This window comes from Megalobrama amblycephala, linkage group LG7 (genome assembly GCF_018812025.1).
Source record: "Megalobrama amblycephala isolate DHTTF-2021 linkage group LG7, ASM1881202v1, whole genome shotgun sequence".
Lineage (NCBI taxonomy): Eukaryota > Metazoa > Chordata > Actinopteri > Cypriniformes > Xenocyprididae > Megalobrama > Megalobrama amblycephala.
This window is the reverse complement of record NC_063050.1, coordinates 13526887-13549062: the sequence shown is the minus strand read 5'-3', so window position 1 is coordinate 13549062 and position 22176 is coordinate 13526887. Positions and strand designations below refer to the sequence as shown.

Here is a 22176-nt window from a genome sequence, read left to right as displayed (position 1 = left end):
AATATTTTCTTTTAGGCTAGTGGAGCACGTATTCTTTCTCTGTTTTGCTTTTGGTGATTTCACCACAACAATTTAACAATCTTTATCTCATGGAAGGGTCTGAAGTTCAGAGGTAATCCCAATATCTTTCACTCGTCATTTCTACCAGGATTTGGTAGTTTGGCAGTATCTGCTGATCTTGACCCGTCTTTGAACCGGTCTGAATGGAGGGGAAAGGCTTTTCCCTTATCCAAAAACACACACACACACATGCAATGACCCAACAAATGCTATTAATACACCTGTCTGGTGACTGCATTGAGTGCTGGGACAGATATGGAAAATGACAGTAGAACGATGGGGCTGTGATCCATAATTGTTTGGATTTTATGTATAAAAAGCTTGAGGTTAAGTGCTGTTTTCCTGTGTTTGTTTGCACACGTGTCGGTCATTGTCTTGTTTTTCCTGAGCTAAACACACCTATAAAGCAATCAAACTCATAGACATCTCATGAGCTCATGAGTGATGATGATGATGATGATGCTGTCTAAGTACTAATGGAAAATGAACCTAAAGTGACTTTTTAAAGTGACTGTAGTGTGCTGTACAGGTAAGTATATGTGTGTTCTGGTGTTTGGGGCTTGTGGAGAAATACAGCGATGGAATCGAAGCATCTCAAATGGCTTCTGAGCCTGTGTGTGTGTGTGTGTGTGTTTGTATGAGTGAGTGTGTGCGTCTCTGTGTGAGTTTGTGTGTGTGTATTTTCTGGTGGGGGAAATAAAGGGGTGTGGTTAACATTTCAAGACAAGGAGAGGGACAGTGTGATTGACAGGTGATGTCACAAAGACGCAGTATAAAAGTTGAATGTGGAGCAAAACTGATAATCTGAGTTTATTTGGGGAGATTTCCAAACCCACAACCAGTCACACACTCTTCAGAGAGGACGCTGATATCGGTAAGGAGCTTGACTGGACTTTCTAATGCTTTGTGCAAAGGTTAAGATGCAAATGACTGCATGTGTCATTATTCTAATACATAAAATGCTTTATAATTTAAAAAGTTAAAATTAAAAGCTTAATTCTTGTAGGTTTTAAGAAGAATTCATTGGGGCGAGGTAAAATAGTCAAATAAAACGTAAAAATTTAGTGTTACAGAATTTGTTGAGAAAGTTAAAACTAGAGAATTAATTTACAAAAATAATGTAAACAAAAATTATATTTCACTGCAGAATTTTTTTACAAAGGGAAAACCCCCTGAAATTGAATTAAAAAGTATAGCTAAATTAAAAAGATTTTAAATTTAAATTGTAGTTTTTAAGCACAATTCATTGGTTAAAATTAAACTTAATTAAAGTTCAAAGTAAAATTATAGTTTATTATATGCTGAGAAAGTGAAAACTAGTAAAAAAAAAAGTAAAAATTAAGTAAAATTTCACTGCAGAATTTTCTATTTTACAAAAAGGATGAAAGGATAAACGCACATGAAAGTCCTAATTGAATTTTAAAATAATTAGTTTGAGAAGGGTAAATTTAAGTTAAACTTAAAAGTTAAATTGTAGTTTTTAAGCAGAATGAATTGAGACAGGGTAAAATAGTAAAACTTAAAATGAAAAAGATAAAACAACTTAATAGTTTGTGACAGAATTTGTTGGGAAAGTAAAAACTAGTAAAAAAAAAACAAAACAAAACCAATTAAACTCGAAAGTAAAAGTTAAGTAAAAAATGTATTTCCCAAAGGGAAAACTTCAGTGATGGAAGGAAAAACATGCACAAAAAAAGTCCAAATTGAATTTAAAAGTGCAGAGTTTGCTTGAGAAATAAAGTAGTAAAAAAGCTGATTTATTAGCCTATAAATTGATGACGGGATCTACGGAGTGTTTCATTTAACTGTGAGTCCTCAAGGTCACCGGAGTGCTCCGGATCACCGGAGCCTGACCCTGGAAAAACACTTGAGAGCAGTTTAGTGAACATCACTGCAGGCGTTCAGCTGTACATTAACAATGACACTACATTCATCAATGCAAACAATTAGCCAAGCAAAATGCAGACAAGCTGCATGAGTGTAAATGAACCTGTTTGAAGAGGCGAATGTCCAGCAGACACGAGTTCTTCTGAGGTCACTTACAGTATCATCTAAAAAGCTCCCTGTAAGTGTCTCATGTTTAGTACGTGCAAACAAAAGTCATTAAACAATATGCCTTAAGATGAAAGTAATGATGCTCATCTGACTGCCACTTTAAATATGTGCACTTGTTAAATATGTTCTCAATTCCTAACGCCTGAAATGTTGACTTAAGGACTTCGGATTGTTATTTTAAGACAGGTGTGTGTTTTTCTGGCTTGTGCAGACGATGGCCGATCATGAGCTGGTTCTGAAGTGCTGGGGAGCCGTGGAGGCCGACTACACGGGTCACGGAGGACAGGTTCTGACCCGGTCAGTTCCCGACTCGATGAGACAGAGCTGAACGTGATCTGCCCAGGTCTGCTAATGTTTTCTTTCTCTTCAGTTTGTTTAAGGAGTATCCGGACACGCAGAAGCTCTTCCCGAAGTTTGCGGGCATCGCTCAGTCTGATCTGGAGGGAAACGCGGCGGTGGCGGCTCACGGCGCGACCGTGCTGAAGAAGCTGGGCGAGCTGCTGAAGGCCAAAGGGGATCACGCTGCCATTCTTAAACCGCTGGCCAACACGCACGCCAAAACACACAAGATCGCCCTCAACAACTTCAGGGTATCGCAGGACACTTTCACCGACGTTCTTCGTTTTTGGGCTCTGTCCCAAAACCTACTGCACTCGCTCACTGCAGACAGCATCTTACTGCAACTAGTACTTTATTAATATATAAATAATACTAATATTTATTAGAGATGCACCAATATATTGGCCAATAATCGGTATTGGCCGATAAAAGCAAATTTTCACAATATCGGCCGATAAAAACAGCTGATAGTCAGTGCCGATATATCAAAAGAGGGCAGGAAAATGCACTGAATTTGTCCTTTGTTTAAAGAAAACTCTAAAAAACCAGTTTGATGTTCAATATTAATAGTAATAATATGAATTAATAACATTCAGAGAGTAAAGAAATATTAATTTAATCTTTAGAATTTAGTTAATGTGTGTAAATATTCATTTTAGTATTGTGTTTGTTTATACTCTGAAACTAGTGGATGAAATGGAGAAAATAAAGTTTTTATTTGCATTTCTTTCAGAATATAATAATTAAAAATATAATGATTAATTTTTAATTCTAATGAAATTATTCATTTAAAAGAAGGTATAAAAGGCAGAACCCCCAAACTATCGGTATCGCTATCGGCAGATATCACTCTGAATAAAATTGGCTATCGGTGGAGAAATTTAGTATCGGTGCATCTCTAATATGTATTATTGATAAATAGATCATTTATATTAAATGTAAATAATAAATATATGTAATAAAAATGAATCATTAATAAATATATTTTAAATATGTGTTAAAATGAAATGAAGTAGAAAAAAAGACTTAAGATAAATTGTGATAAATTGTTTATAATTATATAAAATAAAAATATTATATATATATATATACGTTTGGTAAAAATGTACACATATTTTGTTGCAAAACAATTAAACAAAATAAAATGATATTTTTGGAGCAGAAACTAGCAACTACCTGAACCATAACCTAACTATATATATATATACACACACACACACACACACACACACACATATATATATATATATATATATATATATATATATATATATATATATATATATATATATATATAAATATTATAGTGGCTGGCTGAACTATTATAAGGAATGTTTAGTATAAGTGCATCTCTTATATTTAGTATTTATAGATATATTAAATAAATAATAAAATATATGTAATAAAAATTAATAATAAATAAATATAATATTTTAAATATATATATATATATATAATATAATAGTCTTTTTTGGGTAATACATTTGGTAAAATGTACACATTTTTGTTGCAAAGCAATTAATCAAAAAATGATATTTTGGAGCAGAAACTAGCAAACTATAACCTAACTATAAGTAATATATATATATATATATATATATATATATATATATATATATATATATTAGTGGCTGGCTGAACTATTATAAGGATAAGTGACTGACTTTGAAAGCTGTTCATTAATTCTATGTAAATAATAGTACTTGAATTCAAATGTCAGATTTCGCCAATGACGTTAGCAAGTTAATATCATGATACTATAAATACACAACAGCACAATCAGTGCTGGATACAGTCCACGATGCATGTGGAGGAACTCGTTTTGAAGTCCTTCTGACTTCATTTGCAGCTTTTGTATTCTTAAGAACACAGACATCCCCTCGTAAACAGTTTGTCGTGAGAGGAAACGCCAACCGTGTCCTCTCTGTGTCTGTCCGCAGCTGATCACGGAGGTCCTGGTGAAGGTGATGGCGGAGAAGGCCGGTCTCGACGCCGCGGGTCAGAGCGCGCTGAGGAAAGTGATGGACGTCGTCATCGGCGACATCGACGGCTACTATAAGGAGGTCGGATTCGCCGGTTAAAGGATCCCAAGAAAACTGGGGTCTAGAAGAAGCGCTTGGCTTGTTGTTGCTGATAGTGAATAGTAGTTACTGTGCAGCTAATCAGATTAAAAACTATCCACAGAGAACAAATCATATTTAAAACCAGAATACACATGCAACCGTGTTTGTTATTGTATGCAAATGTGCTTTGGAATGAACAGAGCCAATCACGTCGAGTTTAGAGCGTCACCTGATCTGATGATGCCATCATAACAGTGATTTTGGATGTGTTAGGGTCTCAGGAGGAGCGTCTAAACTTCATGTGAATTGCAAGTGATTGCACATTAAAATATCTTTAATTTGGGAAATGATCAATGGAAATGAAATTGATGCTTCTCTTATTTTGTTTCTCTGCACCTGCTTTGTCTTCATTATAACCTGCATTATAAACCATATTCAAGATTATGCTTTTGTAATGCAACACTTATCAATAAACATTGCTTTTACCTGCTGAAAAACTGATTTGTGTATTTGTCATTCATGCATTAAAAAAACCTTGTTCACACTATTTTTGAATTATAGCAGCCATATGATTGAGGTTGGGCTGTTTCGTGGTTAATAAGCATCACAAGGATTATGTGTTTATGGTGCGTTTGACAGGTGCTTTATTCTAATCTGGTGTGTAAATCACATGGTAAAGTCATTCGGCCTTATCTGCGTCTGGAATGTGATTTATTTATGACATTGTGACCCCTATGTTTTGTTAAGAGCGTTTGCTAAATCTCAGCCTTTTGTTTTTATGTCTTTCTAAGTAATTTTTATCCTCAGAAAACTGCGGGTCAATCTGTAGCCGTCCTCCAAGTCACATGCTCACGGACACACACAGTTTTCCATTCCTCCCAAATCTCATTCAGGACGTTTGTGGACGTGACTGCAGCCACAGAGCTTTCCTGTGCAGCCATTTCCATTCACATTTACTTTACCCTTAAGCCAAGAGATGTATAATGAGCATGTGTGAAGTTCTCCCGGGGGGTTTGACTCGTTGTCACACAAGACGTGACAACAGTCACTCTCACAATCTCTTCAGCCTGTCTCCCTCTCTGATTTCTTTAGTTGTTTCTGGCAACACGTAGTCAAGGACAGAGAGTTCAGCGAGTTCAGAGAGCTGACCTCATGTCCGAGAGATCCATGTTAAATCACACACACAAATATGACATGACTGACTTATAAAGTACATCAGTTTGAGCTCTAATATCTCAGTTATATTGCAATGAGATCGAATGGAGACGTTTGCAGAAGTTTCTTGCTTCTTAGATGATTCTCATAGAAAAAGAGCTCAGTAATCTCCTGTGTGTCTCCTCCAGAGCAGGGGTGCAGGGACCCCCAGGGGCCGCAGGGGAGTGCAAGGGGGGTCTGTGTAAATTAATAAAAATAAAAAACAAGTTTATAATAATAATAATAATGGGGGCAGTTGTGACCTAATGGTTTGAGAGTCGGACTTGTAATCCTAAAGGCCTGTACACACCGGGACGAAAATCGTGACTAAACAAAGAGCACCAATGTGAGTAAAAAAAAACGGCAGCCGTACGCCGTCATTTAAAAAAAAAAAAAAACAACAACAAAAAAAACGCCTCAGGTTAGTTTTTTTGGTTTGACGTGCTGCGTTAAAAACTGGCAGACCAATGAGATTGGTGCTTTTGTTCATGTGCATGGAGCTGCTGAAGTTACAGTAAAACACGACTTGGTGGTGCTCCAGCACAAAACGGTCTTGCCTCACACATTGATACCAAAACGACGAAGAGGAAGTAAGTAGATGACGAAGACCCCTATGAACTATCTGTAACGTAGTTTGTAGATATGAGAAGAAGGAGGCGGGAACCGGCGAACGTTCAACAAAACTTTAATATATAAAATAAACAAACACAAAACGAAAGTAATGCCGGCAGACCCTCACGGACGCCTGCTGCCCACACAAACATAATAAAACATCAAATAAAGTCCAGGCCTGGTCCTCTATTGTCCTTCACTGTCGTCGCTCCTCCTTTTATGCTTCCGGAGCTCCTCCGTGAGAGACTCAAGGCCGGTGCGCCTCGAAGGTGGAGCTCATTATCTCTCGCATCACCGGCCTCGCGCCGTTCCCTCATGGCTCTCGCCCGCCCTGCTCGCTACACTATCCCTGCATCTCAAAGAGCTCCCTAGCTTCCTAGGGCATGTATCAGTATGCCGTGTAAATGAATGTGTCTTCTTTAACTCTTTATTAATATCATAAATATGTTTATTTGCACTAACATTTAGCACAAGCACCATATACTGTCAGGGAGTGAATTTGCACGTTCACTCTGCGCATCGCCAGTGAATATCGCTTAGGTATTAACACAAAAAACATCTCAAAAAACACGATAAGCGTGTGCGATATTCGTCCCGGTGTGTACAGGCCTTATTGCTGGGTACACACCACAAGATAATCGTGCTGATTTTGGGCCGATTTCTCCCCTTCTGACAGTCCAGTCAAGTCAAGTCACTTTTATTTATATAGCGCTTTTTACAATGTAGATTGTGTCAAAGCAGCTTTACAATGATAACTGGTACATTATTTTTGCTGCACAGCAGCTCTTAAAGAATAGTGTCAATGCAGGCAGATCAAAGCACTGTTAAATATCAAATGTCAAGTGTCCCCAACTAAGCAAGCCAAAGGCGACAGCGGCAAGGAACCCAAACTCCAACAGGTGACATCAGGTGGCAAACAAGTGGCAAATAGGTGATTATCTTGATGGTTCTGCAGATTATCTTATCAGATTTTCCTGTGGTGTGAGGTGTGTTAAGAGTGACTGAATCTGCTCAGAAGGTTGTGGGTTCGAGTCTCAGTTCCAGAAGGAAATGTAGGTGGGGGGAGTGAATGAACAGCGCTCTCTTCCGCTCTTAACACCTCACAACTGAGGTGCCCTTGGGCAAGGCACCGAACCCCCAATCGCTCCCCGGGCGACACAGCAAAAATGGCTGCCCACTGCTCCAGGTGTGTTTTCACTGCTGTGTTTGTGTGTGTGTTCAATACTCTCTGCTGTGTGTGTGCACTTGGATGGGTGAAATGCAGAGCACAAATTCAGAGTATGGGACACCACACTTGGCTACATGTCACATCACTTTCAAATAACAATAAATAGCATCAGTTAAGAGGCCAAGCACAAAGAAAGCATGATAAGTCATGCCAGCTTGGCTGGGAGCATCAGAGCAACTGCAGCAATGAGCATTTAAAGACATATTATGATGATTTTAGGCAAAATAGCTGAATAATCATAAAGTCACTAGTAAAATGATTTATCTTTTTTGACCAACAGGTGGCGCTGTGACCAAACTGATGTGGTATGGTCAGAGTGAAGTGACAATGATACTCGCAAAGTTTGGTGTCAGTGTGTCAAAGCATTGCAGAGATACAGCCTCAGAGTTATTTTGGCATCATGCCTCAACTTTGTTGATGCGGTGTATGAAAGCGGTTTCGTCTGTTGATACGAAATACAAAATCCATTTTTACTGGCATGGTCTGAAGATGATCTGACTCAAATTTGGTGAAAATCTGACAAACGGTCTAGGAAGAGTTTGAAAATGTAGGTTTTCAAAGAAAATAAAAATGGCGGACAGGAAGTTCGACCGACTATAGCAAAATTGGTATCTGTATTCTCAGCATGACCCAACAAATCTATTAAGATCAATTAAGTTATTAATCTATTAAAATTCATTACAACAGGCAAAACTAATCAAAAGCTATTAACATCTTTTGAAATTTATTATAATTTTTGTCCACAAGGTGGTGCTGCCGGAACTTCAGGGCATGGTGCCGAAGACACACACCAACGCCAATGCATTCATAAAATATAACATTTTACGACAAAACTCAAAATGGCCGATGCCCAAAATAGCCGATATGGGAAAATCCAGAAAGCTGCACTGAATCTAAAGAGTTTTGTATTATTCAGACAAACCATTCAGAGGTTAAGCAAAAATGTCAATTTTTCATATCTCCTGACCACTAGATGGCACTGTGTGAAAACAAACCAAGTTTGGTCAGAATATGCTAAAGCGTTGTGTAGATATAGCTTCACATCCATTTTGACATGCTCTTCATCTGATTTGTTCGCACGTTATTCGAGAACGGTTTGACGGAGCTTCGGTGCTTGGCCCCTAATAATAAAGATTAAAATAAATAAACTACTGATTAAGATAAATAATAAAAATTAGATAAAAATACATTAAAATAAAATCAGAATAAAATATGAATTAGATTTTAAAATAAAATTTAAACAAATAAAACTAAATAAACTAGACTAAAATAAAAAATAAAAAAAACACATTTTTGTAGCTCCATACTCATTGACTCAATTGTGTTTATTTCTCAATAGAAATTAAGACAATTTGAGACAAAGCTGATACTTCAGTATCATTCCCCTGAGCACTAAAAGAGCTACTTGTGAGCATGAAGACTGCTCTCTGAGTAGTTTGAGCCTGAGCTCTAGAAGCGCCTGTTGGTTTGATGCATCTCTCCTCCTCAATACCAGCATTGTTCCTCAGGTCTGTTGAAAGGGGGCATCTGGTTTCTAGGGCTTTCTAAATCTGTGTGTGTGTGTGTGTGATTTGTAAGGAAGTTCAGTGTCATCCTGTATTATCTGCTGTGAGAGGAAGAGGCAGGGCAGGAAAGCTGAGGTATCCTGAGCTCTCCTGAGAGGCTATATACACACACACACTATTGACATCAAATTCAAACTCACAAAGAACTTGTGATTTTATAATGGCTGCATATGATGTCACAGTCAAACTTGAAGCCAATCAATTCCTGTTTGTCTCAAAACACAAAGAAATACCGAAATAAAAGGCTGAGCAAGATTTTTTTTGATTATACAAAACTCACTATCATAATGCTAGAGCGTTTCTAGGTAGTTGCTGTGTTCTGAATGTTTTTATTTTAGCATTTGTGGGTTGTGAGGTGTTTTGAGTGGTTTAACTTAACACGTTGCTATGTGGTTGCTAAGGTGTTGCTATAGTGTTCTAGCTGGTTGCCAGGACAGTGCTATGAAGTTGCCAGATGCTCTGTTTTACAATATACCATGACTTTAACCTGTTGTTATGCCATTGCTATATGGCTGCTAGGGCGTTGCTATGCTGTTGCTAAAGTGTTCAAAGTGGTTGCCAGGACAGTGCTATGCAGTTGTTAGCTTTTTTTTAAAAGTGTTTTTAATATGCTCCTGTCATTGCTAGAGTTTTCTGGGTGGTTGCTAGGTGTTTTGAGTGGTTTAACTTTCAACATGTTGCTATTTGGTTGCTAGGGTGTTGCTAAAGTGTTCTACGTGGTTGCTATGACAGTGCTATGAATGAGTGTCAAGTTTCTGTATAGAGCATTTTACAATATATCACGACTTTGACCTGTTATGCTGTTGCTTTGTGGTTGCTAGGATGTTGCTATGCAGTTTCTAGGTGTTCTAAGTGTTTTTAACATGCTCCTATATCACTGCTAGTTTTCTAGGTGGTTGCTAGGTGTTTTGAGTGGTTTAACTTTCAACATGTTGCTATATGGTTGCTAGGGTGTTGCTAAAGTGTTCTATGTGGTTGCTATGACAGTGCTATGAATGAGTGTCAAGTTTCTGTATAGAGCATTTTACAATATATCACGATATATTAACTTTTAACATGTTGCTAAGGTGTTGCTATGCTGTTGCTGAAGTGTTCTAGGTGGTTGCAAGGACAGTGCTTTGCAGCTGCTAGGTGTTCTGAGTGTCAAGTTTCTGTATAGAGCATTTTACAGTAATTCACGACTGTTGTTATGCCGTTTCTTTATGGTTGCTAGGGCGTTGCTATGCAGTTTCTAGGTGTTCTAAGTGTTTTTAACATGCTCCTATATCACTGCTAGTTTTCTAGGTGGTTGCTAGGTGTTTTGAGTGGTTTTATTTTTAACAGTTGCTATGTGGTTGCTAGAGTGTTCTAGATGGTTACCACGACAATGCTCGGAGTGTCAATTTTATTTGTATAGATATTTTTACAATACAACACAACTTTAACCTGTTTCTAGAGTTTTCTGATGGTTTCTAAGGTGTTGCGGTTGTATATTGCAACTTGTATATATTGTTTCAAATCATCTTTACCCAAAATAACACAGATTTCCTCCCCAAGACACATGATATAAGCCATCATTTATGTCTGTAGCACAAAAAAAGGTACACTCTAAAGTTTAACACTCAGCATTAAGGGTTGGTTTGGATCACTAACTATGAGCAGTACCAATAGTGATGCTTGATTTAGCAAACACCCACTTTACCTGGCCATAAATAAAGGTAGGAATGTGTGTGAAAGTGGTACGTGCGGGCAGAAACGCATCCACTGCCGTCCTGCTCTGCCAATCTCTCAGCATGTGAACACACACACACAATCTGCATTATTCAGTAACAGAATGTTGAGTGGGACAAAGGCAGGTCTCTGGAGAGACAGCTGCACTGTAGATGTGTTTGTGAAGGACTCTAATGGATGCCAACAGAGCAGATCATAGAACAATATCACACAAACCTACTGAGACTGAACTAAAGCACCGTCTCAATGCTTTGTGTGTGTGTGTGACCTCATAAGTATAGCAGACCAATAATTTGGGACAATACTTGACTAATAATGCCTTTTATATAAGAAAGAATATGTCTTTCTAGAAAGAAAACCAAAACTTGACAATTGCTCTTTGACTGAAAAGGCTGTAGATTCAAGCCCAATTAAAAGAACAATTAAATGAAAGTGCGATGGCCTCTTCCTAACTGTCGAAGCACTCTCGTGTGTCTGTGGGGTAAGAGGATATCTGGACCGTAACCCTGTGCATGAAGTGGTCAGTGAAGAGATGTCAAATGAGGTCAGTCACGAGGGACCGAACGGAAAGGTTAAGAGAGAGACGGTGGCACAGGTAAGATGCCAGAAAGCCTTTTTGTCATTTCTTCGCAAAGAACGTCCATTATTCAGGACTCAGGTTACTGATAGGATTGGTTTGCAACAGGTGAGGTTGTCATGGAAACACAAAAGAGGAAAAGAGTTGGGGGAAACACTGAGCATTTGGGATGAGGTTACTATAGTGCAGCAAATGGCCCTTATTCAGAGTAGACCAGAGGTATTATAGGTAAATAAAACCATTAAAAAATATATTTTTGTTACCGTCACCCCCCTTTTTGAGCATACATGTGAAAATGCACAATCCAAACTTAAAAGGTTAATACATGAATGCTTTGGATTATAGACCTAAGGTTGGTCTCTTTTTAAAGCAGACACTTAGATTATTGCTGAAGTGTAAAAAAAGCACTGTCCTAAACATGTTTGATACAAAATATATATTTTACAAAAATAATTTTACTCTAAAATTGCTATTTTATCAAAGCCATAATGTCTAATCAAGGTGTGTTCCAAATTTGACGTTGATAACACAAAAATTGAAGTTCCCATGAGATTTTGTTTAGGTGTAATACCAAAAGTAGCCAAGTGAAACCCACAATCCATTGAATACTTTTTGATGTGTGACAAATAAATCAATTTCTGTCACAACATCACTTCTATCACAAAACAGTCACCAAATATGGAACCATGAGTCTGTGAGCTTTCCAACGATGTGTGACTTGTCAAGAATTGAACTATTTAAATAATTAAAATAAATTTTCTAATATGAAACATGACAGCGCCCACTATGGGGAGAAGCCTGCTAAAAGGATTTAAAGTGCTTTTCCATGGTAAGGCAAGGTCTGATTTCAAAATGGTTTTTACAGGTTGAATTTTGCATGTTTAAGCTTTCGATTGATACTTAATTTATGATGATTACAAAATATGTGATAGGAAAAAAAGGCAATAAAAAAAAAAAGAGCACCAAGGTGTTAAATATTGTCTCACGCTTATATTTCAATGAGTGCGAGACATCACTGCCGTTGTCAGAGCGCGATCAGACCTCACTAAACGAATGCTGAACGCAGTTGGACATAGTGGTGTTTTAGAGGTAAAAAAAATTATATAAATACTGTTCAGTTTCTCACACAAACTGATCGTTTTGTGTCTTAGGACATCAATGTGTCGTCACGAGCCGCAGGGTTTAATTTGGATTTGTCTGTGCATGTTTTTTTTTTACTCTTATAGATGGAGTTCCCATTGACATGCATTATATGACTGACAAACCGCAACAGTTGGAGTTAAAAATCATCATCTTGGATGGCCTGGGGGTAAGCAGATAAACATCAAATTTTCATTTTTGGGTGAACTATCCCTTTAAGTGAAATAAAATATATATAAAAAAAAAAATAAAAAAAAAAACTTATTTTATTTCAGCATAACTTCCAAAGAAGCATTTCTCATTTTCATTCAGTTTAACTTGATGTACTAGAATACCTAAAACTAAAATTAACAAAAACTAATAACTAATAAAAATGACAAAAACACACAACAAAATTACTAAAAGTAAAATGGAAAATATAATATGAAATATAAACTAATTCAAACTAATAATAAAAATCTATAATAGCATCTCAATTTACTACTAGTGACTCCTAGTCATAAGTTTGAACTCATCTACTTTCTTTCTTATTCCAACTTTATCTACTTTTTCTTTATTTTTTACAAGTATAGCCAAACTTACTAGTACTGTGTAAGTATGTGTGACACACAGTATGGAAAAAAAAGTATCAAACTTAAATAGCCCATTAAAACAGTAGTCATTTGGTTAAAAATTCAAATATTTTATTCATAAATATTGTAGAGGGGTAATTATTTAGGAGAGACCCATTAGCTACCCAATGGCTCCCCCTGCTGGTTTGGAGGTTTTACTAATTCAGTAAAAGAGTGAATATGAGAGACAGCCAGCCATAATAACACACAGCAGACAATAAAGTCCGATTTCTTACACCCACCTGAACTATTCTGCAATCCTGCGAGATTATCTGCAACTTGTCTTTCCCTGGTGGAAATTCAAAGTAATGAACCGAGTCTTAATGTTGTTCTTAAAGTAACTAATTCGTCTTATTGGTGGTCAGTCGTCTTCGAGGTCAGAGGTCACAGAGCAGCGGGTCAGTGAGGACAGATAGAGGGCGGTGGTTGCTATGGGCGACATTCCCGCTGACACCTTCAGAATGTTGAGGATCCGCACAGATGCTGCGTTCACGCCATCTGCCGTCTGACAGAGAGAGAGTGACGCGTTGAGCGTGTGAGAGAGAGTGTGTGCGCGTTTTTGTGAAATATCAGGACACAAATGTGTATAATGACATGGGTATGACATAGGTATTACAAGAAGAGGTGACTTATGAGGACATTACTCCATGTTCTCACTTTTCAAAAGGCTTATAAATCATACAGAATGAGTTTTTGTGAGAAAGTAAAAATGTGCAGTTTCCTGTGATGGGTAGGTTTAGGGGTAGGGGTAGTGTAGGGGGATAGAAAATACGGCTTGTTCAGTATAAAAACCATTACGCCTATGGAATGTCCCCACAATTCACAAAAACGAACGTGTGTGTGTGTGTGTGTGTGTGTGTGTGTGTGTGTGTGTGAGCTTGTGTTTACCCTGTGCTCAGCGCAGAGGACGGGACACTGATGTGAAGCAGCCAGTTTTCTCACGCTGACCATTCGCTCCTGAGTGTGAGAGCCACAGCGAGCTGCAAACACACACATACACAAAACTTACTGACCACAAACACTTGTGACAGTCACGAAAGAAAATTAATGCTTTCATTCAGCAAGGAGGCGTTCAATCGATCAAAAGTGACAGTAAAGACATTTATAATGTTACAAAAGATTTTATATTTCAAATAAATGCTGTTCTTTTGAACTTTCTATTCATCAAAGTATCCTGAGATAAAAATACATCACGGTTTCTACCAAAATATGAAGCAGCACAACTGTTTTCAACATTGATAATAATCAGAAATGTTTATTAATCATCAAATCAGCATATTAGAATGATTTATGAAGGATCATGTGACACTGAAGACTGGAGTAATGATGCTGAAAAATCAAATTTGATCACAGAAATAAATTACATTTTAATATATTTCACATATAAAACACTTTTTTTAAATTGTAATAATATTTAACAGTATTGCTGTTTTTACTTTATTCTTTCTGGTTAATTTAATATAGCCTTGATGAGCAGAAGAGACTTCTTTAAAAAACATTAAAAAATCTTACCGACCCCAAACTTTTGAACAGACGTGTATATGGCACTAATATGATGCAAAATTGGGTGTGAAACTTGTGATGTTTCAGCAAATGGTCAGTGAAAGGAGGTGCTTGACCTTCAGTGTTGTTAATTTATCTTGAGGCCAAATGCCATATTTACTTACTATTTTATGTTATCATTCTGCTACATTGTTACCAAAATGGGACATATCTGAAAACAATTTAAAATTCACAGCAGCGCCATTTTGATTTGAACAGTAATTACAGGGTTCCTACAGGTTTCTTCAAGTTAAATTCAAGTCTTTTTAAGACCTTTTTAAGACCATTTATATAAAAAATTAATACCCATTTCACGTCCCTATACCAGCAAAGAAAAACAAAATCCTTGAACTTGTGTTCATTTATTTTTCAAATGTGGAATGGGTAAAAGATAAGCCTAAGCAAGTGTGAAAAATAAAAACATTTCAGTAGGCCACAAGAAAGTTTGCCGAACAATGTTAAGTTGTTTTTTAACATTAGCTAGCTACTTATTCCATGCTGGGAATATGGGGAACTGAGAGACCCCTGAACAATAAACATAAAAAAAAAAAAAATCAGAAAATCAGAACTCAACAATAAATTAAATTAAGAAACACAGTCAACTCCTTAGCTCTTCACTCAGGGCAGCAATCTCTTTATCAAGGACAGCCAGTTCCGTCAACTTCCCCTTATGGCCTCTCCTCTGCATATGGTGCAAAAAGCCTCAAAAACGTTGTTGTGCACTGGTTTCAACCAATGACGAAAAGAGTTTTTATCCAGCCACGCTTCATTAAATTTACATTTACCCATAACCACAGAATGAAATTGGTAGCTAGCTAATGTAAAAACTAGTGGTGGCATAGATTAATTTTTTTTAATCTAGATTAATCACACTGTAATCTTGTAACTAATCTAGATTAAAATGGCTCATTTGAATTCTGCCGAAAACATTCAGAATATGTGTGCTACCCAAATAATGACTAAAAGTAATCCGCCATTTTGTCCGACAAAACAGTCAGGAGTTAGAAGATTAACCACGGTGGAGTTACACTTGAAAAATTGTGTATATTGACATCTTTCCGCATTTGAAACAACATTGATTCTCATGTTCATTCATGTTTATTTGATGCCAGGGCCGGATTGGGACTCATTTTCAGCCCTGGAGTTTCATGCCTTAGACCGGCCCACTTTAATTCACGACTGACTATATTAAAATAATGTAATTAAAACCTCAGTATATAAGTCTGCAATAGTGCACTGTTCTCTACAACCTTGTAAATCCTTGTATATCTTCAAATACCCATGATAGTACAAATGATAGTACAAAAAATGCAAAAATTTGATATAGAGTTATTTTTATAGTTATAATAATGATTTTATAAGGTGAACCATTGATTAATTCTCTAGCCATCTAGTGGCTGTAGTTAAAAATTCATGTTATTTTAATTTTAATTTAATTAAGTGTTTGCTTTCCAGTAGATGGCAGTAAACCCAGGCACATTTTTCATGTCTATCACTATGAATGAAATTTAGAAATGTAGATCTTTATTAAAGTGGATTTAACATAAAATTTTGCTATTTTATATAAATGTATATACTTAAATTATTACAAATTGAGGCAAATAAATAACACAAAATACCATAAATCCTACAAAATTGCACAACTTTACAAAATCACATTTTACTGTCTGGTTAAGCTAGTTGGACAGAAAAATTAATATTGTTGGCCAATGTGTAATAGTCTATAGCAAGCAACATAACATAAGTGATAGGCCATATTTTATTATTTGCCTACTATTATTACGATATGAGTAAGCTGCATACATGCCTTTATCTTTTGCATGTTTTCCCCTCTTCCTTTTTATTTATTTACGTTACTTAAATCGGCCTCCGGTGGCTTAGACCTTTTGCCTTACCATAATTTAGCGTTGATTTAGAACTTGTCCCGCTGTCCCTACAGACGTCACCTCATCCCTTGTTCTCGTATACTTTTGAGTGAGTTGTCTTCTCCGAGCGCACACTCCGAGTCCCTCCCGACCAGGTTAATTTACCCACCGAGTGACATGATATCATTGACGTTGCGTGCAAATGAGCGGTAAAAACCCGATCGCGCATTTGTTTGTTTGATAGTTTGTTTGTTTTTTCTTGCGCAGGTGCCCCGTGCCGCCCTGGTCCGTCCAGGCCTAAATCCGTCACTGAATGTTTTTTTAGGAAAAAGTTAGGCTACTCAGCTTAGTACATTTGGCCGCGTCCACAGTTTCTAGAGCATCCATATTTCAACCCAGTGCCATGACAACACCGGCCCTCACGGCCAAATAAACAGACCGGCCCACCGGGAATTCTCCCGGTGCTCCCGATTAGCCGATCCGGGCCTGTTTGATGCTATACATGAACTAGTAGGAAGAGATGATCGGTTTACAAGCCTCTTGAGCTGAGGCGTTACAGCAATCTGTCACGACCATGGTCACGACACATTAAAGAGCAACAAAACGGTTTTTATTGTTTGCATTTCTTAAACTACTCAGTTTTAAAGCTGGGACTTTGTTTAATATCATAAGTAACCTGCTCTGTCTTGTCTGTCGATGTGTTATCAGTGTCCTCTTTGCTCCGTGATGCATTTATCACTGTGTGGCGTGACAGCGCCACGGATTGTCGGACAAAGCAACAGTAACTAAGGGGGGCGGGTCTTTGCGAAGGGTCAATTCGGCTAGGTATACATCCGCGCTAAAATATCAAGGTGAAACTCATCATAGCTTGCGTAGTATAGACCCAGCTCCCAGCCCAACTTTGAGAATAGATTAACGGCGATATTTTTTTTTAATCGCCCGATAAGAGTCTCACGTTATCGGCGTTAACAGCCCACCACTAGTAAAAACAAACGTTATAAATATAACGCCGTCAGTCAACCTTTCCTGTGGAATGCTGAGATTTTCTTTGATTTTTCACGCTTCTCCTTTGCTTGTTGCTTGAGGTCTGTGTTGTGTTGTGTTGTGTTGTGTTGCAGTCTATGGTTGTGGTGCTGTAGCGCGTGATCTTCTGAAGGCATCATGTGTTCGCAGTATTTTGTACTGTGACCCGGGGCTGCGTTGCGTTGTCAATTATTGGTTCCGCCACTCTTTATTTATACTAACGTTACATCATTTAATCAAAATAATCGTGGTTGACAAATGAAACTTTTGAGGAAAATTACAATACGGAGAAGTTACATACAGCACAATTTTTAAGACCCAGACATCAAAATTCAAGACTTTTTAAAGTCTTTTTAAGGTATTATTTCCAAATTAATAAATTCAATGCTTTTAAGGCTTTTTAAGACCCCGCGGGAACCTTGAATTAAAGCGAGGCTGTGAGGGATAGACATCTCTTCAGTGGGTTGTACAGTTACATAAAGGGTTAGTTCACCCAAAAATGATAATAATGTAATTTACTCACCCTCATGTCGTTCCACACCCGTAAGACCTTCGTTCATCTTCGGAACACAAATTAAGATTTTTTTGATGAAATCCGATGGCTCAGTGAGGCCACTATAGAGAGCAATGCCATTGAAACTCTCATAAAGGTACTAAAAACATATTTAAATCAGTTCATGTGAGTACAGTGGTTCAATATTAATATTATAAAGCGACGAGAATATTTTTGGTGCTCCAAAAAATTTTTTTTTTTTTAAATAACGACTTTTCAACAATATCTCGTGATGGCCGATTTTAAAACAGTTCTTCAGAGCTTTACGAATCGAATCAGTGATTCGGATCTCCTATCAAATGGCTAAACTGCTGAAATCATGTGACTCTGGCACTCCGAACCACTGATTTGATTCATAAAGCTCCGAAGCAGTGTTTTGAAATCAGCCAACACAAGATATTGTTGAAAAGTCGTTATTTAGTTTTTTGGCATACAAAAAGTATTCTTGTTGCTTTATAATATTAAGGTGGAACCACTGAACTCACATGAACTGATATGTTTTAGTACCTTTATGAGATTTTCAATGTCATTGCTTTGAATGCAGGCCTCACTGAGCCATCGGATTTCATAAAAAATATCTTAATTTGTGTTCTGAAGATGAACGAATGTCTTACCGGTGTAGAACGACATGAGGGTGAGTAATTAATGACAGAATTTTAATTTTTGGGTGAACTAACCCTTTATTTACGTTAAAAACGTTATTTTGATATAAACATTGACATCCAATCAGAATCCATCATGCTTTAACGACTGCGCTTTTAAAAGAGACCGTTATTGTCCGTTGTTGCAGACGCTATTATAACGATCATTTCACTCACCATCAGTGACCAGGAAACACACCTTCCCCAGGAAACAGTCTGAGTGCAGATGACTGAGAGAGCTCTCGGCTGACTGAAGACTACAGAGAGAGAGAATGAGAGTCTGTCCACTCACAGACAGATCAGATCAGATCAGACAGATAGAGATCAGCGTACCTGCGCTCGGACAGCAGATTGATTATGAACACGATCAAATCAATACGCGGACGAGTTTTCTTGTTCTCGACGGGCAGAGGGAGTTTTCTGGCCAGCCGCCTGAAAGACATCAGGAACATTTACACCCACTTATGTATGTTAAAAACTCAACACAATCTCAGTTTACAACAGAAGTTAGATTATAATTAGAATTCTATATACCATCCATTTAAGCAGAAATTGCTATTATTAATTAAAAAAATTATTATTAATAATAAATGATAATTTTACAATAATATATTAATAATTGTTTTGAATGTGTGTTTATATATATATATATATATATATATATATATATATATATATATATATATATATATATATATATATATATATATATTTATTTATTTCTCACTTTTAATCGATTCTCATTTTTACGAACCGATATCGATTCTTAAATCCTTAAGTCTGTTTTCAGTTGATGAATGAGCAGAACATGTAGCGCCTCCCATCCAATAAATCGCAATAATCTTTGTGCTTTTTTACTTTTGATATGAAGCAAAGTCTCAGATTTCAAATGACGTCCATCTTATTATGAGATTCAAAAAATAAATACCGTTTTGGCACTGTTTAATGTGGCGTGACAGATCGCTTTAGCGCCTCAGTTAAAGAGAAGCATGTGAACATCCTCTCCTCCACTTTAATACCAGTTACAGCGCGAAATAAACATGAATAAACATCTGAAGGTGTGTTAAAATATACAGTACAACTTACTGAAATCTGTATCATGTCTCGTGTAATCGCTCAATCAGTGTTTCAACCTCGGAAAGACGTCAATAAAACAGCTTGTAAACAAGGTCGCGTAACATCACATTTACCTCAGAAAAACATATTCACTGACCATAAACTCATTAGTCAGCTAGAAAAGTGAACTCTAGAAAGCAGCATTCTGATAAATATAGCTATGCAATAATAGCTATTACATATTCATTATAATGTTTAATGTTCTTCAATATTTAATGCATGTTTGAATAAATCAGTTATGACAGCCGCGATTTAAATGTTTATATTTCAAAAAAACGAATTGGAGTAGAAATATGATCATGTTATTCTAAACTTTATTTATAATAAAACATCATTGAGTGTAATTTACGTGTTTTATATAAAAATAAGTTAATTTAACCTTCAATATTATTATAGTAGTACCAGCTGACTCCCATGTGTAGTTTACAGCATTAGTTGAGAGATTTTTTTCCTCTAGAAAATTTGCCATGTAGTGTAACTGAAATACTACATCCAAAATAATCAATATCAAATCGAATCGAAATTGTAATTGAATCGAATTGTGAAAATTGTGTCAATACCCAGCCCTAATATATATATATATATATATATATATATATAGAGCCTCCTGGGATCCAGCAATAGACTTCTGTCCTCTGTAGTGGACATTATATTTTAGCGATTTTCTCTGACATCATACATGTCACAGTTTTAAGTCTGGATGTCCAGTAAAGAGCACATTCAGGGCTTTGCAGAGAAATCAAATTTTTAGAGGTTTCCCTATGACAACAATAACTCTTTGGTCTTTAAATATGACTGAAAAATCAAAATTAGCACTCTTATGGAAATATGATAATATTTTATAATTATCATTTAAATCAGATTAATTTTCAAATTGTTTGTTATAAATCAACATCTCAGGAAAATGTTATGGGGTTTCAAATCAAACGAAACAGGACATTGATCAGGACCAGGACTTAAATCATGTTTATCAGGCATTTTAGGAGACACAACAAGTGAATAGTGAAATAAATTATATATCAATATTCCTATTAACTATTAGATATTATTATGAAAATGTTGCCAATTATTACTCCCATTATTACACTTCTTTTTTCTTTACATGCTGCTCCAAGAACACATCAATATGCAAATTAGATACAGTGTATAGATGCATTGTATTGAATGGGAAAATCCATGTATGACCATTTTACCCACATATTGCATAAAGTAAAATGGTATATCGATTCATTCCGTTATATGAAGAATTCAGATGCAAAAGCCTCCAAGTGCCATCTGAAATTTTCGTCTAAAACGAGCATTTTTATCAAGCTCGTATGTTTATGTTCAGTTAATTCACTTTAATGGCAATGAAAATGACCTATTAATTGCCATTAAAGTGAAATTACTAAACCTAAACATACGAGCTTGATAAAAATGCTCATTTTAGAAGAAAATTTCAGATGGCACGTGGAGGCTTTTGCATCTGAAGTCTTCAAATCTTATATAACAGTTACACACACGTTACATTTTACGTTTCTTTAGATATTTGGCACTCACACATTGACGGTGAACTCTTTCTCACATTGCACTATGGCGTCGGCTAGTTTGGACTGAAGCTCCTCTTCATTTTCAACCAACTATCAAAAGAGACGATAAATATTAAAGTAAACTATTAAAATGAATAAACATCATCAGTGACATCATCTGACTCGCGTTACTCACGAGGACAGTGGCGGTGTTCAGCTCGGGGACTTTACTGTACGGCGTCAGGAGCGACATGATGAGGTATATCAAAGACGCGTTTAGTTTTATTTGTTTGTTTATCGATAAAACAGCGAAAACTCCTGATTCGCGCGTCGCTTCCTCCTCGCGCTTATTTTCAAAGTTCACGCGCTTGACGTCACATAGACGCGACCCGTCGTAGTGCGCGCGCTGCTGCCCTCGCGCGTACAGAAATTACCTCACGTTTACGAATAAGAAATTATATTAATAATATCAATTAATAAAGTGTTTTAAATACTTTATAGCTTTAATTGTTTTTCCTTAGGAATATTTATAAAAAAAAAAAAAAAAAAAGCAATTACATACATACGCATAAATATACTAAATATGAAACTAGCTTCCTGTTATCAGATACTGTAAAATGCGGCAATCTGTAACTGATTTAATCCTCAAGTTTAATATGGTTGGTGCAACCTAATGTATTCAGGATGATTCAGTGATGTTAAGCAGCATTTTTGACTTTAAAAAATGTATAAAAATGTATTAAATTTAGACGTAACCACATTTTTAGGGTAACA

At 36.5% G+C, this 22176-nt stretch overlaps 2 protein-coding genes across 3 annotated transcripts; one reads left to right on the top strand and one right to left on the bottom strand.

Annotated features, from left to right (window-relative positions):
• Positions 1–784: 784 nt before the first annotated feature.
• mb (myoglobin) lies at positions 785–5014 on the top strand. 2 transcript variants are annotated; one of them, XM_048195919.1, is made up of 4 exons: positions 785–934; positions 2327–2412; positions 2486–2705; positions 4395–5014. In XM_048195919.1, the coding sequence occupies exons 2-4, from the start codon at positions 2330–2332 to the stop codon at positions 4533–4535; spliced, it is 444 nt and encodes a 147-aa protein (XP_048051876.1). In that variant the 5' UTR covers positions 785–934; positions 2327–2329; the 3' UTR covers positions 4536–5014. The 2 variants fall into 2 exon arrangements, with proteins under 2 accessions (XP_048051876.1, XP_048051875.1); XM_048195918.1 differs by having other exon boundaries at positions 815–934; positions 2298–2412.
• An 8195-nt stretch (positions 5015–13209) lies between these two features.
• pane1 (proliferation associated nuclear element) lies at positions 13210–21817 on the bottom strand. The gene is made up of 6 exons (XM_048195917.1): positions 21599–21817; positions 21434–21513; positions 19112–19210; positions 18956–19035; positions 14043–14134; positions 13210–13659 (listed from the first exon to the last, which is right to left on the bottom strand). Exons 1-6 carry the CDS (start codon positions 21653–21655, stop codon positions 13516–13518), a joined length of 552 nt encoding a protein of 183 aa, XP_048051874.1. The 5' UTR covers positions 21656–21817; the 3' UTR covers positions 13210–13515.
• Positions 21818–22176: the final 359 nt, after the last annotated feature.